This window comes from Takifugu rubripes, chromosome 3 (assembly GCF_901000725.2).
Source record: "Takifugu rubripes chromosome 3, fTakRub1.2, whole genome shotgun sequence".
Taxonomy (NCBI): Eukaryota; Metazoa; Chordata; class Actinopteri; order Tetraodontiformes; family Tetraodontidae; genus Takifugu; species Takifugu rubripes.
In genome coordinates this window covers 12,965,060-12,980,946 of record NC_042287.1, presented here as the reverse complement: position 1 = coordinate 12,980,946, position 15,887 = coordinate 12,965,060, and the positions used below count along the sequence as shown (strand labels likewise).

General features: G+C 40.5%; 3 protein-coding genes across 4 annotated transcripts; 2 read left to right on the top strand and 1 right to left on the bottom strand.

Moving 5' to 3' along the window:
* Positions 1-4,560: 4,560 nt before the first annotated feature.
* Positions 4,561-6,390, top strand: trh (thyrotropin-releasing hormone). The gene is made up of 3 exons (XM_003963419.3): positions 4,561-4,711; positions 4,978-5,169; positions 5,527-6,390. The coding sequence occupies exons 2-3, from the start codon at positions 4,980-4,982 to the stop codon at positions 6,141-6,143; spliced, it is 807 nt and encodes a 268-aa protein (XP_003963468.1). The 5' UTR covers positions 4,561-4,711; positions 4,978-4,979; the 3' UTR covers positions 6,144-6,390.
* Positions 6,391-7,685: 1,295 nt separating this feature from the next.
* Positions 7,686-13,865, top strand: rbsn (rabenosyn, RAB effector). 2 transcript variants are annotated; one of them, XM_011602600.2, is made up of 12 exons: positions 7,686-7,776; positions 8,221-8,478; positions 8,775-8,903; positions 8,993-9,093; positions 9,185-9,230; positions 9,309-9,470; positions 9,544-9,806; positions 9,911-9,981; positions 10,052-10,138; positions 10,224-10,326; positions 11,322-11,426; positions 11,515-13,865. In XM_011602600.2, the coding sequence occupies exons 2-12, from the start codon at positions 8,316-8,318 to the stop codon at positions 12,610-12,612; spliced, it is 2,328 nt and encodes a 775-aa protein (XP_011600902.2). In that variant the 5' UTR covers positions 7,686-7,776; positions 8,221-8,315; the 3' UTR covers positions 12,613-13,865. The 2 variants fall into 2 exon arrangements, with proteins under 2 accessions (XP_011600902.2, XP_003963469.2); XM_003963420.3 differs by having other exon boundaries at positions 7,690-7,776; positions 8,304-8,478.
* Positions 13,866-14,051: 186 nt separating this feature from the next.
* mrps25 (mitochondrial ribosomal protein S25) lies at positions 14,052-15,542 on the bottom strand. Its single transcript, XM_003963398.3, has 4 exons — positions 15,295-15,542; positions 14,845-14,951; positions 14,689-14,776; positions 14,052-14,323 (listed from the first exon to the last, which is right to left on the bottom strand). Exons 1-4 carry the CDS (start codon positions 15,426-15,428, stop codon positions 14,134-14,136), a joined length of 519 nt encoding a protein of 172 aa, XP_003963447.1. The 5' UTR covers positions 15,429-15,542; the 3' UTR covers positions 14,052-14,133.
* Between the last annotated feature and the right edge of the window lie 345 nt (positions 15,543-15,887).

Below are 15,887 nucleotides of genomic sequence, written 5' to 3'. Positions count from 1 at the left end.
GGCTCATTGTGCGCTCGATGAGCCATTCCTGAAAACACAGTTGAAGCCTTTTGTGCAATAAATGTGACATTAACGGCTTCATCCTGTGGCGAGGAGGATCACGGTGAGGAGGAAGACAGCATTTGCATGTTGTGGCATTTACACTTTGTGATAAATATACTTTCAGTATGCTCCACAACTGCCTGGTGTTTCCTTATATTTGATCAGCTAAGATGTGAGGTGCTCAGAGCGGGATAGAAGAGAAGCATTGTGTCTGTCTGCAATTCCCCCTGGTTACCTGTGTAAGATGGATGGCTTGCATGCGACAACTGGACATCTACAGATGCAAAGAGTGACCGCACATCACATCCAATCCGTGAAGCATGTCAACCAAAAATAGTTTTAGAGTATTTAATATAGTTTTATTGTGTTTTAAAAGGTTTTTTTTCCCCCAGAACAGACTAAACCCATCACTACCCAGGGTAATTATACAGGAAACCACAAATGGGGGGGGGGGCAGCAGAAACACTACCAACAAGATCATGTGATGATTTAGTATCAATCACTCAAGACATAAAGCGACTTCAGATTTTGTTTTCCCCCCTGAAACACATCAAACGAACTTTTTCCCCCCTGGAGGTTTCTCCTTTTCATGAAAAAATGAAACGTAACGTCACACCTGCGAGTTCAGTCAGTCGTGAGACTGAAAGATCAGCTCAATCTGGTCCCAGCCACTACGTGACTATGATGGAGAGGCGCCAGGATGAGTGACGAGGGTGCACGAAGATAAGTGATCTGTAGCGCGCGGTAGTATTGCACAAATCATGGGTTCCAGCTCAAGGAACACACAGGCATCTGGCAGGTTATTGAGAGATAATGGGTTCTCAAGGTAATACACACACAACTCGAGATGAAATATCAAAATAAATAATGTAAAATCCTGTTTCCCCGTTGCTGCATGTACTTGCAGTTAATTCTATGTGTGTGTTCTCACCTCCAGGTGAAAACTGAGAAAAGAGCTAAAAGAAAACTCTTTCACAGTGCTTAGGTTTAGATTCACAGGTGGAAATAGAAAAAATAAAAATAAAAATACAACCATCATGCAGTTATCACGTCTCAATGGGAATTTAATGGTGTAGAATACAGTAGTGGTCGGCGGTTGCTGGAGTCTGGCCCAGCAGTGACGAGTTGACAGGCAAGAATAAACCCTGGACAGGTCACAGCGGGTAAAGTCAAATCTTTTGAATGTTATAATATCACATTATGATCAATAAAGTTCAATTTTTTTCTTGTTTTTTACTTTTTCGGTATCTCCATGACATTTAAAAGGCTAATTAAAAGCAACTAAAGTTGAGCCTGTCTTTGATGACGCACCATCCGCACACTCACGTGTGTGGCGCACACTTCCAGGCAGCCGCTGTCACCAGTGCACGATGTAAGCTGTCACTCATTCGCTGCCACGGTGACCCCTGTCAGGCCTGTGTCACTTTTGGGGGACAGGGTCATCGCGTCATCCCTACACACTCCTGTCTCCATTTGTTTATTTGTTTGTTGGTGTCACTTCGGTTTCTGGAGCGCGCCCTCACCCTGTCCGTGTTCCGCCCTGCGTTCCAAACGTGACCCTGGGGTCAGGTCAGTCTTACCTACTGAAGCGCCAGCTCGACTTTACCATAAATTGTCTCTGGACAAACTCTGAACTCCAGAGAGAGTTTTTTTAAACCGACTATTTACTCTAAAACTATACTATTCATAAGAAATATCCATGTAATGTCCAAATATCAAACTAGGGACCAGCATCTCTAAATGCTGACTAACATTATTTCTCTGTTTTCTGTGAATGGAACTGAGATGTCTCCACATACACTGCAGTAATGGTGCACGATTCACAAGGCTTTCGTGCCCACTCGGTGTGTGCTAGCTGCAGAGTGTCAGAGAAGTGGAATCTGTTTAGTGCAAGATTAGTTTTACTACAAACTCTCCCCTCACCTAAAAAGCTGATGAAATTTTGGCTGTGAAATTCAAGTTTTGGGGATGTCTAATCACCATCTAGTCACTTTTTTTTTTTTTAAAAAGTGATCAACTTTAAAGGAAGGGGTGGAAGTGAGCAGGACGTCCTGAAACAGACTGATTCCTCCGATTGTGATTGCTCTCATTGTTTAGTGAATTCTCTGAATATAACATGATATCATGAAATAATAAATGTATTAACATGAAAAGTTAAGAATACATGTTAATGATCTTCCAAATATCAAGATCAAAGCCAAGGGGTTTTTGATTATAACGCAACCCACAATGTTATGCAACCTTGCATTACTATACTATACTATACTATACTATACTATACTATACTATACTATACTATACTATACTATACTGTACTGTACTGTAGGTGTAAGTCACAGTATGTGGGGAAATGAGCTGCTTGTTGTTCTGCACTCTAACTGCTTTTCTTTCTAGTTAGGGAATATATATATATAAGATGTCTTCTTGCTCATTACAAAACTCTGAAGTGCTTTGATAGACTGCTTTTTGTTGGCATAAGTGAGATTGAAAGAGGAAAGGAAAAATGGGTTAGGTTAGGTTAGGTTAGGTTAGGTTAGGTTAGGTTAGGTTAGGTTAGGTTAGGTTAGGTTAGGTTAGGTTCCCCACACTGGGGAAAAACCTTCACCAGGTCAATCATACAATCATGCAGCCAACAAACAGCACAAAGATGTACAACAAACAGATCAAATGCAAATGAAACATGATCTAGAAGAAGGATATAAATGAACAAGAGTAGAAGTAGGACATGGTTAAATACCAGAAAAGCCTGATAAAAAATAAAAAAACTGAATAAATGCTACTAAAGGCTAAACAGCAGTGCCAAATCTCACCCTAACAATGTGTGTTAAAATATCTGACTGCTGCAGGAATAAAATACTGTCTTAGTCGTTCAGCGGAGCACTGGGGCATCAATTGACGAATAAGCTTCCAAAACCGTTAAAAACATTGTTCAATGGATGGTTTTCATAGCCCAGGATCACTTTTACATACAGTATCACTTTTAATTACAATGTGAATCTTTCCATCGACTTTAATTGTTCTATATCTTAAGTATCAGCACGGTACTTTTGCTCAATGATTCTGCTTACACAGAACAGAACATGCTGGACTTGGAATCCAACTATTGGGGTTGATTAATTGGCTCCTTTGGGCATTTACCCTCTTTCCCTAATAGACAGAAAATAAAGATCAGATGTGACTTTATTGTGCCAATGTCCTTTTTCTGTTAGAATCTTTATCTATTCGGTGCAGTGATAGTTACCAAGAAACAGTGGGGAGTTGCCCTTTGCACTCAATCTGCATTTTAACCCCAGCCATGACTTTGAGCTTCTGCCTATTCACTTTCAGACCAAAAACAAACAGAGAAGAGCTATCATCTTTTTTGTGGAAGGGTCGAAAAGAACAGAGGATGCCACTCATGGTCCAGTTTCAACAGCCCACCAAGGCCGTTGTGGTTTGTAATGTGTTATTTTAATAAAACTGACCTGACTTAATGTGAATAACCCATAAAAAATATCCCCTAAATTAAAAAGGTTTTTGCTGAGGAAAGAACTTGGTAGTCGTAGACCCATCCATACGTGTTTCTCTAACTTCCATTCATGCGTAATCAGGGTCACAAGACAGGATAGAAGAATAGGACAGGTCATTCACTCACCATTCACTGACACCTCTAAGGACTCCAAACTCCAACCTCCTTACAGTAATCTGATTGTACTCCCCACGGCACCCCTTTGTTGCCTTCAACAGATCAATATAAATAATTTCAAACAAGGACCAGATCAGGATCGAGGGGAATCAGTTCACCCTCGGGTCATATCAATATCATGTAGCAATTTAAATCTAAGTCTGTGCTCATGTTGGCAGCACCTTTACTGTAGATTGTGACATTCTCTAAGTCACTGATGTGTTGAGGGTTGTCATGTAGTTGTTTATGCCAGGTGCATACAGGTGGAAAGATCATGCATCGCTCAGCTCGTAATCTAAACAGGAATCTTAAGGTCACAGGTCAACCGTCTAATTTGACTAGATGAAATGGATCATAGCCAAACTCAATGGAGACATGATGCTCAGCTGTGATAGCTTTTATGACTTCTATTTCGTGGTGGTCTCAAGCAGATACTGACACACCACACAAAACAGGACATATCTGATTCACACATTAGAAGAAAAGACTAAAGGTGACTTATGCATCAAAGTCGAGGAATCTTGTTTTAATAGTTTTTTGCTGTTCCAGGTGAGCTGGGTGAATGCCTGTAAAATAACTTTTGTACAAGTATACTAAACTGCAACAAAAAAGATAAACTCCCTGGCTAAACACTTGTTATGCAACAAAACCCCCTTCAGATAGGTTTCCATATGACAAAGCATGAGATCATTGGAGTCCTGAATAAAGTTTAAAAAAACTCATTGTCACATTGGAGATTGATGTGAAACGTCAAGGAAGTCTACTCCACTAATGCTTATTTGGTTTTCAAGCGAAAAATTGCGCTTCCTATTGGACGATCATTCAGCGCGTCTGGTTGCGCACGATCCCGCACGACGACTCCAGCATTGGTGTGACGACACTGACCAGCGGGTATAAATGCCGCGGCTGGAAGCAGTCGGCACATACATCCAAACTACGGCCTTCAGAGGTCATTGACAAAAGCAACCATCGCAACATAAGCAAAGGAGGCTTGGATACTCTCAGGTGAGTTTACGCGTCAAACAATTTTCCGTTGTATTTTTTCTTATAATGTTGTCATTTTAAATAATACTTTTGCTGTTAGTCCAACTTTTTTGGAGAAAGTTAACTTGTTTGTCGTTTCGCCCCATCCAGTGATTTCAAGTTTAATTAAGATGACAGAAATATTGGTCAACTGAAATATTGATATACTCGCCGTTTAAAGACGGTAGCAACCACTGATATCATCTGTTTTGCATATCTTACCGAACACGTTTCCTGCGGATGATCAGACATGAAGTCGACATGTCTGCTCATCTTGGCTTCTGTCGTGGTCTGCAACTTGATCGTGTGTGGAGGACAGGGCATCCCTGATGAAGATGAGCTGGACCGAATGGCCATAGACGACATCATACTGCAGAGAGCAGAGGGTCTCCTGTTACAGTCCATTCTCAGAAAGATGCAGAGCGAAGACGGCAGAAGCGGTGTGTATATTTAATTTCCAATATTTTGTTTTTCCACACTATAATTGAGTTTAATGTTGCACTTTGGCTACAGTTTAAAGCGCCAAGACTCGTACTGATGTTACGTTAATAACCTCATCCTAAATTCTAATCCATCAAAGAGTATCAATTATCATTCGAAATAACGTTGAAGTTCTTTTATAGCAAAAACGAACCTGCTACTATAATCACTGCTGAATAGGTGCAACTAACTAGACTCTGGTCTGTGCGCAATTACGCGCACCACAGGGAATCTGGGGGGAAATCTGTGAATTACTTAAACCAGCTAGTCGAGATGGAAATCTACTTAAAATAATATTTTTAATGTCACTTATCCAGGTGAGTCCTCACAGATTGACTGGGTGACAAAACGGCAGCACCCCGGCAAAAGATACATGGAAGATTTGGAGAAGCGGCAGCATCCTGGAAGGAGAGAAGAAAGCGAAGATGATTTGGATGTTCAAAAGAGACAGCATCCGGGGAAACGAGATGATGAAATGCACTCACTTGTGGAGATCCAGAGACGGCAGCACCCGGGGAAACGCACCATGATGGGACACGTTACTGAAAATCCTGTATTACTTTTCAGCGAACTTTCAAAACGGCAGCACCCAGGCAAGCGTTACCTGGTCCTGCACACGAAGCGCCAGCACCCAGGTAAGCGCCATTTCGAAGAGGAGGACATCGACGGGGAATGGGATGCAGATGCCAATGCAGATGATGTTGAAGACCTCGCTGAACCGGAGAAACGTCAGCATCCTGGAAAGCGGTTTTGGGATAACTCGAATCCGGATTTAGGTACAAACAATCCATGTGATGTTTTGGACCATACGAGCTGCAGCAAGACCAGTTTGCTGCTCGATTTTCTAGACAACATTAGTAAAAATCATGCTGAAGAGAAGAGGCAGCACCCGGGTAAAAGGTTTACATCCGATGAAGAATTGGAGGGGGAGTAAAAGAAACAAAAATGCTGTATCGTGATGACGCACGTGTAAATCACATGGCCATAATGAATAACGTTATTAAACATGGAAAATAAGGATTTTCACCGTTGTGCTCATATTTTCTTTGGCAGACAGCTACTGTGTCTATCAAACCAACAAGCTGTTTGGTTCATTGGGAGAGCTTGTGCGTAATTACTGTCCTGCGGTGTAAATGGTTCTGGTGCGTGCACCACCTTGATCAATAAATTGTCAATAACCACTAGTATCTTTTATTTCGTGCTACTTTTGGTACATGCGTCTTCAAAACGAGATAAACTTAATTCACTAACGTCTGCTACGTTCCCTACAGACGGTTGCCGCTTATTTTTAAAGACAAAAGTGCCGAAGAGCATAAAATGTCTCACCGACTATTGTCGTATAGATGTAATTTACAATAATTTTAACTTAAAGTAGCGGTTTTGTGTGGTATTTTTTTGGTAATGTCACTAGAGGGTCTATTATTGTTAACTAAGGATGTAATTAGGCTCATTCCATTGGAGCCCAGCTAGGAACAGTCGTCCACAGATATGATCAATATGAAAATTATCCATCAGAGGTCATGGTCCATTGCGCAGCGCAGGAGATAGGGAGAGCCTTTTGGCTTTTGTGAATTTTTCCATGTACAGCGATATACCCCCACTCGGCCCTGATCAGTCATCTACCCCACTTGGACTGCTCGGCTTCACCACTTATTGAGTTGAGTGAGGTGAGTTCTGACCTCAAGAAATAGGAAGGGGGGGACTGAAACGGGCCGCATTAAGGTGGAAAAATTTTTCAACGTTCACGGTTGCTGCATTCAAGCAGTAACAACAAAAGATCCCAAATAAACAAATATAAATTGATTACATTTTATTTAATAATGTCACATTTGTGACCGATTAGCCAGTCTAGTTACAAAAGTTTAAAAATGTAGAGAAAGAATTTCTTTTACCATTTGGTTTTGTAATTTTGTTTAGTTTATTGTAGTGTACCCTCTTGTTTCTCTGGCCATATTCTGCATGTATCTCGTAGCAGGGCCAATGAGCTGTTAGAACGAGATAAAAAAAATTTAAAAAAAAGCTGTTAGAACGAGATTAAATGTAAACATTTTCAACATTTGCAAAAGAAGTAGCCTCTATGAATAAAGTTGAAATTATTTTAATTCTGCTTCAATTACTCTAAAACACTATTGACTAGTGTGGATGATGCACGTGCATTTGAAACCTAGAGTGTGCTTAACAATTAAATTTCTGAAAAAGAGTCAATATTATGAACAAAAACGCAACTTCGGAACTTACACCTGTCACAGCTCAACAAGTATAGCGGAAAGAGTCGTTTGGACATTGGACCCCAAGTCAGGAAATAAGGAAAAGAATTCAGGGAAATAAAATGATCAATTGATCGCAATATGAATAAAAAAAAGTGGAAAAATGACTCTGGAGTTATATTTTAGTAAATTTATAGCCGGTATGGCTGAAATGGATGACATATTATATTAATACGTATCGTTTGTCCCTTTTCGCTCTCCTTACAGGCCCTGGCTAGTCACGTGACCAGCCCTGACTGGTCATGTGCTCCTGCTGCTCCTGCTGCTGCTCCTGCTGTTGTTGTTATCAAGCTGTCAAAGGTAACATTAACTGTCAACCGCGTAATCAGCGTGGACAAATAGGTTTAAAGAAGTTGCAAGTTCATTAATTTAGAGTTTGGAGTCGTTCACTTAGAACTTATGAGCATCATTTGGAAATTGCTACTTAACAGTAAGCGAGCTGCTGTATCTGAATGCTAACGTTGCATTTACTAAGTTAGCCGTCTGATTATTAACAAGGATATCGTTGACATCTCCGGTAATGCACATTTCGCTTACAGACCAATATTTCCCCGCTATTATAGCACAATATACAGTGTCTTAAAGTGTCTTTGTGTCTTTGTTTTTATCCTTTTGCCTGTCACGATTAAATCTTGATGTCAGAGACGTATTGCCGTGAACAGTGAAGCTTGTGAGATATTATTTTTTTTATATTGTGAATTGTAGCTAAATTAATCATCTTAGTTTTGTTCTTCATTTCTCCAGGATTTTCTCTGGCACAACAAAGCTGAAATGCGCACGCCCCGTGATCTAGTGAACTAAAGTCTAACCTCTCACCTTTAACTCAGCTCACTGCTGGCATGGCCTCCAGTTATCCACCCCCTTTTGAGAGCTCTGGTGAAGTAAAGGAAGGCTTTATTTGCCCGCTGTGCCTGAAGGACCTTCAGTCGTTCTACCACCTTCAAGATCACTATGAAGAAGAACACTCTGGGGATGAGCGTCATGTTAGGGGACAGCTAAAAAGTGAGTTACCAGCGTGCACATGTGGACTTTGCTTCAGACTTTGTTCATCTGTAGTTTGATTTCTAGGATATAGTTTACTGGCTAGAGTAAAGACATAGTTATTTTCTGTTTAGTGTTGGTGTTGGAGCAGTTATTGGCAGGTTAAATTTAATGGGTACTTGTTAAAAGACATTTGACATTGCATATGTTGTTGAATTTATGCTTCTGAGAAATTGGTTGGTGATCCTGTGAACGCAGTATGGTTACAGTATGGTTTTTGTATTCCCACAAATAAAGGGGATTTTGTTTGTGCCTAGGTTTGGTTCAGAAAGCAAAGAAAGCCACAGACAAGCTGTTGAAAAGAGATGACCGACCGGACGCGGGTAGTTATGAGTCCTTTTACTATGGTGGAGTTGATCCCTACATGTGGGAGCCACAAGAACTAGGTAGGGCAGAACCATGGTTAACACTGGTTTTATTATTTCATGAGTAAACATTTTACTTGGATTAACTCAAACTTATATCACGGTTGTAGGAGCAACGAGAAGTCATGTAGAGTACTTTAAAAAGCATCGCGCTGCCAGAATAGACCACTATGTCATTGAGCTGAACAAGCTGATCATCAGACTGGAAAAGGTGTGCTTTGAGTAACACAATATTTTGTGCTTGCCGCAATTTGATGTCAAATAACTGGATTTTAATTCTGTGGATTCATGTGCCATTTTAGCTGACATCGTTTGACAGAATTGGCTCGGATGCAGCTAAAATCCGAGGTTTGTGCACATTAAAAGTTGATTAGGGTTTGTTTGTTTGTTTTTTATAAATAAATAACTCTTTATGCCCATTTCTAGCCATTGAGAAGTCACTGGTGTCATGGGTGAGCGACTCGGATGTCCCGTTCTGCCCCGACTGTGGAAACAAGTTTAACATCCGAAACAGGAGACACCACTGTCGTCTCTGTGGGTCCATCATGTGTAGGAAGTGCATGGAATTTGTCCCCTTGCCTTTGGCTCGTAAGTACAAGTGAAAAAAAAACTTCCTAGAAATATAGTGCTGTTAAGTCATCGGCCTTTGATCTGCTCACAGAAAAACTGAGCAGTGGGACACGAGAGGCCCACTGCATAGCTGGAAGCCCCGTTCATTCCCAGACACTCACACCAGGAAGCAGCAGCAGTGGGCTAGGCCCCAGGAGAGGCAGCCTCAGCAGCCTCAGCAGCGTTACTTCCATGCTGGAGGAGAAGGACGATGAGAAGATTCGCTGTTGTCACCATTGCATGGACAAGTTGCTCAAAATACAACAGAAGCTGGAAGAGAAGGACCATGTTCCAGATATTGTCAAACTGTATGAGGTAAAAAGAGCTGGCATCCAAGTCTTCCGTATCCTTCCTGTCATTAATTTTCATTTGTCTTCTGAGGTTTCCTGTTGTTCACTCAAACCTTGTTTTCCTGTCAGAGGCTGAGGATGTGCATGGAGAAGGTGGATGAAAAGGCTCCAGAGTACATCCGAATGGCAGAATCGCTCAAGTAGGCTTATCAAAAGGATTTTTAAAACATTTTTTTCGGAATGGTTTTTCCTTTCATGATATTTTCACAGTGCTGGAGAAACCACCTACAATCTCGACACTGCTGGCGGACTGAGACTGGAAGTACAGAAGTATTACGAATTAATTGATGCTTTGAGGTGCACATCGCCGTAAATATATTTCAATATACATTTCTTCGTGTGTTTTTAAGACAAAAAAGAATTTTACTCGGTCTCTTTTCAGTAAGAAGATTTTAACACTAGGAACAAAAGACGATCCACCCCCACATCCAAAATCTGTCCAGCTGCAGAGGATGATCCGTTACTCTGCCACACTTTTTGTCCAGGTGAGACAACAAGTGTTTAACGTAGAATCAGACATATCATATGCATATTTCGTATTGATTGCAATAGGAAGGCAATATTTAATATAACATCATTTTGCAGTAATAAACCCATTGCTGCATCCTGAATGAAATGGAGCAGTGAGGCAGCAGGATTTTAGTTTTTCTGCATTAGGTGAATCACAGACTCATTTTACTGAGGAAAACAGACTAGATGCTATTTTTGCCTGATTTCAACACGCTGTGTTCAGATGGTTCAGGCCCCTATTGATTATCTTCACCAAGGAGGCAACGCGCGCAAAATAACCTAAAGTTATGAACTGACTTTAATGACATTTTCAGGAAAAGTTAATAATGGTCCAAGGAAGATCTCTTTTAATTTTGTTATCTTCTGAAGATCATAAGTGATTATCAAACCCCTTGGCTTTGATCATAAAGTAACCTGCTATGTGAGGCAACCACCTGACCTGATTCTCTAATTGGGATCATAGTCTATAATCTGCCACCTCAATCAGCAAACTCCTTTCACAGAAGTTAAACCTCAAATACAAGATGAGAAAAATATGGAGGCAGGCAAGCTCTTTTGAGGTATTCCAATTAATTGCAGTATTAGTTTTGGGTGTAAGTCACTTAATTAGCTGTACAATTATCAAATAACACAAGAAAAACTATCGATTCTTTCAATCATAAAACTATGGTGGAGATATATTTTAGTATATGGTTTTATGATTGGAAAAAAACAATATTGAATATCAAATGTTGAAATAACAATAGTCCTTTAGGAAGGAATGTTTTGATCCAAGTTTCCACTGTATCAGCAAATCATTTGGGAGTAAACATGAAAAATAGCGTGAATAATTTATCAGTGAAAAGCTGTGTAATATTTCCCACCTGCCCTTGCATTAAAGTAGTTCTCAGGTCATATATCTGTTTCAAGCCTTTTTTACAACCCTCCCAGTCTCCCTATATTATTATTCTTCATGTCCTTCCTGTTTTAGGAGAAGCTGTTGGGTCTCATGTCTTTACCCACAAAGGACAAATATGAAGAGCTGAAAGAAAAGAGGAAAGAGGAGCAAGAAAAGAGACTACAGCAAGAGAGACTGGTCGGATAGTAAACCATAGTTACTTTACAGTTCATCGTACACATAACATGTGACTAAACTTTTTTTTATTTATCTATCTGCTTAACAGGCATCTCAGGAATCTGTGAAGAGGAGGCAGGAGTCGGAGAGAAAACGGGCACTTCCAGGCACCAACGGAGAGCTGCCAAGTGCTCCCCGAGCTCCACGAATGACCAAAGCTGGGGGTTGGTTGCCCTCTGCAGACTCGGCCAGTACACGCATGGAGCTGGACGACCCGCTTTTACAGCAGATTGAAAACATCCAGTCATTCCTTCGCCAGGCCCGGAAGGCCCAGAGGATGGATGAGGTTGCTATGCTGGAGGAGAATTTGCGTCAGCTGCAGGATGAATATGACCAGCAGCAGACTAAGCGGGCCATCACTCTGTCCCAGAAAATGGCTGAGGAGGGGGGCTTTCAGGAAGGGTTGCAACATCACCTGGAAGCCAGAGAGAAGGAAGTCAATGAGCACTGGGGTGTGGGCTCCATTAAGCCTTCAGTCAGCTGGGAACAATCTCTGGGAAGCAGTCCAGTAGAAAACTTTCAGGCAGAGGATGACGAAGATCAAGAAAATTTGACTCCTAAGCCCAAAAGTCCAACCCCTGTTAGAGCATTTCCTGCTTTGGAAAACCAGGAGTCACCTCCCAGGTTGAGGAGCTTAGGTGGACATGTTACTCCCCCTGGTGGCGAAGGACAAAATGGCACTTCCCTCAACCCTTTTGATGAAGATGACTCAACTCCAGTCGAGGAAGATTCATTCAACCCCTTCTTCGAAGACATCAAGAGGGAACACAAAGAGGAAACGAATGGGAAGAAGGAATACAACCCATTCGATGATGATGAAGGGGAGGATCAACCAGCCCTCGCTGTGCCTCGAAACCCATTCGATGAGGAAGACGAGGATGACAGTGATGCAGCGAATCCTTTCTCAGATACCACAGGGAGCTCCCCTGGTGTCTCGACCAACCCATTTGACGGGGACGATGACAACGAGGTTGTGCCTGACGTAGATGTGATCGAGGAGGAGCTGCTGCTGCAGCAGATCGACAACATTAGGGCTTACATCTTTGATGCCAAGCACAGCGGCCGTCTTGACGAGGTGGAGCTCTTGTCACAGAACCTCAGAGAGCTGCAGCTCACCCTACAGGAGCAGAAGAAAAGGAAGCACTGAAAACAGATCAAAGTTGCTTTATGATTTATGGAGACATTCATTTTCGGTCCTGGATCTCAGTCGGCTTGCTTTGTGAAGCACGTGGGCCTTTCCCAGCATGCAATGTTGTTTTAAACACTGCAATCGGAGCTAATTTGCACGGTCTTGATGATGTAGTTGCGTTACTGGTCCTGGTGCAAAAGTACAATGAGCTAAACAGATTTTTAATGTACCGGTAACAGGTGCTCGTGTTGTCTTGTGGAAATCAGAATGTGTGATTTGGTTCTAGGATCAGGTTATATTTGGACAAATAGGAAGCATTTTATCGCAGTATTCAGAACACTTCCATTTGGAGACATAACCAAACTACATATCATGGCACTGGGATGTTTTTAGATTGGGCAGAGCCTGATGTTGTCTTTTCTGTTTCCTTGTTGAAACTTGCACATAATGAAACACTAACTAAGAATTTGTTGTTTTGGCACTAAACATTGAGCAGATATTTGGTATTCAAGTGATTTTTAAAGTTCTTTTTATGTGCATTTGTTACCAAAAGACCCAAACTGCACATTAGTATTACAAAACAGCATTTAGACGAAGGAAAGACAAATTCAGGCTCGGTTCAGTTGTGGGCTTGAATCACATGATTAAATCACAAGTACGTTTTATGTTATAGCTTCATAACTAAACTTAAAGGCACATTACACCCAAAACGTGACTGGTAATTGTGTGTTACAGCCCATCTACAAACCTGTTTGTGTGCATGCTTTAGATAACTCACTAATGTTATGTGCAGCCTTTTTTGGTGACGTTTGACTTGACCATGATCTGTTTGTGACACTTTCACAGTGAGCCAAGTAAACAAAACTATTGGTTGTACTTTTTATTTACAGCAACGATGTTTCGAGGAAGTACTTTTCATCACGGATTTGTATGTATGAATAGAGGTCCAATTTTTTTAGAAAGTCCTAACACAGCTCTACAGTTCAGTCTAAATGTAAAGCATGTATTCATTTCAGAAGTCCAGAGTTTATGCATTGACCTCTGTTCACCATCTTGGCACATTAAAATGCATACGTGCAGTGTGTCTGTCAGCCAGTATTATCTCAGTGCCGTTGAGTGAACGTAAGTCAGAATCTTTTCTGTTTAGAAATCGTGTGCAGCCTACTGACCTGATGTCCTTCATGCATTGTTGAAAAATGAATCGTTCGAGCAGCTTCTTTAACTAATACATTTGCATTTAAAAATGTCAGGATTAAACACTTAAAGACCAAGAGATTTATTCATTCTTTTTACTTCTATAATTAGCCTGCATCTCAATGTATGCATTTCCCGGGGATTTACAGGTTCTCGAAGGTGCATTGTTACTGCCAGATACTCAAAAGAAGACAGCACTTTGCATCAGTTGTTGGCAGGTTTATGCTGTTTTAATCCACATAATGGAAGCCTTTGGTGAGCAGTTAGATCCTTTTATGAAATCGTCTGATGTCCAACTTTAATATTTTCAAAATGAATAGAGTCCACACAGCTCTCTCCAGTTGTTTATTCCTGTGATGCCGCCATTTGAGCGCGATATTTGCCAGTCATCTCCCTGGGCAGCGGCGTGGTACTAGGACACGGGACCTGGCCGTCTACTTCACAGATGCACTCCCTGGGAAAGTACTTTTTAGGTCCAAAGTTGGCAGGGTTAGATGCCAGCATCTTAGCCAGAGCTTCAGTTTGTAACACTTCCCTGTAAATATAAGAATACATATTTTAAACTTCATGTGGTCACTTCAGAAATGCTATTTTTAAACCGAACAAATTTATTTTTAAAGATATGAAGGTACTTGGAGATGGCATTTATTTTGGTTAAAACATTAGTGATGCATGCCAATACATTAATATAAATTTTAAAAGATTTTTTTTACACCATTTAAATTTTTTGGACAATTAGAGTCAACTAAAAACTGCAGATATTAATATTGTATATTTATAACACATGGTCCAGATAATTCATTTAGATACTTTTTGGTCATCAGAATAGCTGCTACTTGACTTGTAGGACATAGTCATGTCTGGTAGAATGGTGGAGTGAACATAATTCTTATATCTTACTCTGATTTTCCCAAGATTTTCTTCACATGTTCTGAAATTTGTTTGTGGTCTTTTCCTTCCATATCCACCAAAACCCGTTCGCCATCATCTGAAAAGAACAGTGAACCAATTAGAAATAACACTACAATAGGAAGAATATTTAAACTAAATACATACCAAGGTAGAACCTCAAAAACGGTGATGGGGTCATATTTTTAAACATCATAATTTGGACCCATGGGTTTTTGTACTGAATCTGAGGAATGTTGAAGAACACAAACTTCCTGCAAAAGAAAATATCATTCTTTAATACTTTAAACTAACACTCTTTACATTTAAAATTACTCTTTACATTCATGTTATTTTTAGTACTAGTGTCAATAGTCTTTAAGCAAGCCTTTGGACAATTGCAACTCTAATAATTTTACATTAGCCTACAATAATACATCTCACTCCTGAAAACAATTCGTAAATGCCACAATAATAAAACGTTCAGGCCCTATATCGCTTTTTTTGGACGTCACACTACTTTGCACCTGTTAACAGACATGTAATTACGTTTTTAATGTTACTAAAAACGAGAAAAAAAAACAAGAATTGGAAAGGTTTGGGCTAGCTTCCTCTGACCTTGCGCCGTCGCCGAGCGCTCCGTGTGTGTTATAATTGACCGTCAAGACCTTTACTTTGGTTTTAAAGATGATGTCGCCCTTCTGGAGGTATTCGAGTGTCCTCCTGATCGGATATCTTCCTTTCATAGGCATTTTAGAGTCTCTGTATGATTAAAATACCATTTGTAAACTGCAAATGCCTGAAATAGCCCAAGCTCATGCGCAGGCACCAGAGATGACGTCATTAACCAGCGACAACTTTTCTTTTCTTTTTTTAAATGAGCAAAATCAACAGAAAATAGGGTTTGTGGACAGTGATGATGGGTTTACCACAAAGCTTTTTCCTTCTATTCTGAGAAACTGTTACTTTTGATGGCTAGAAATATGAAAAGAAACAACAATCTGGTCAAAAGGACAATAATGCTCTGTAAAGAAGAGTATATTATCATAGTATATTTCTTTATAAAATATTTATATTTGAGATTGTTGGCTTGCTGTATACTACAGTAATCTATGTATGTAAAATGCTTTGCAGCTACATGGAACCAGGAGTGCTGTTATAGCATATTGGAGGAGGTACTGAATCAGCCCAGGGGCAGTGCCTCAAGATCA

Coding starts and splice junctions, on each gene's coding strand:
- trh (XM_003963419.3), top strand. CDS start 4,980: ATGAAGTCGACATGTCTGCTCATCTTGGCTTCTGTCGTGGTCTGCAAC. Junction 5,170..5,526: donor GAGCGAAGACGGCAGAAGCG/GTGTGTATATTT, acceptor TCACTTATCCAG/GTGAGTCCTCACAGATTGAC.
- rbsn (XM_011602600.2), top strand. CDS start 8,316: ATGGCCTCCAGTTATCCACCCCCTTTTGAGAGCTCTGGTGAAGTAAAG. Junction 8,479..8,774: donor TGTTAGGGGACAGCTAAAAA/GTGAGTTACCAG, acceptor GTTTGTGCCTAG/GTTTGGTTCAGAAAGCAAAG. Junction 11,427..11,514: donor GACTACAGCAAGAGAGACTG/GTCGGATAGTAA, acceptor TCTGCTTAACAG/GCATCTCAGGAATCTGTGAA.
- mrps25 (XM_003963398.3), bottom strand. CDS start 15,428: ATGCCTATGAAAGGAAGATATCCGATCAGGAGGACACTCGAATACCTC. Junction 14,952..15,294: donor GCGCTCGGCGACGGCGCAAG/GTCAGAGGAAGC, acceptor TTTCTTTTGCAG/GAAGTTTGTGTTCTTCAACA. Junction 14,324..14,688: donor AAAATCTTGGGAAAATCAGA/GTAAGATATAAG, acceptor TTATATTTACAG/GGAAGTGTTACAAACTGAAG.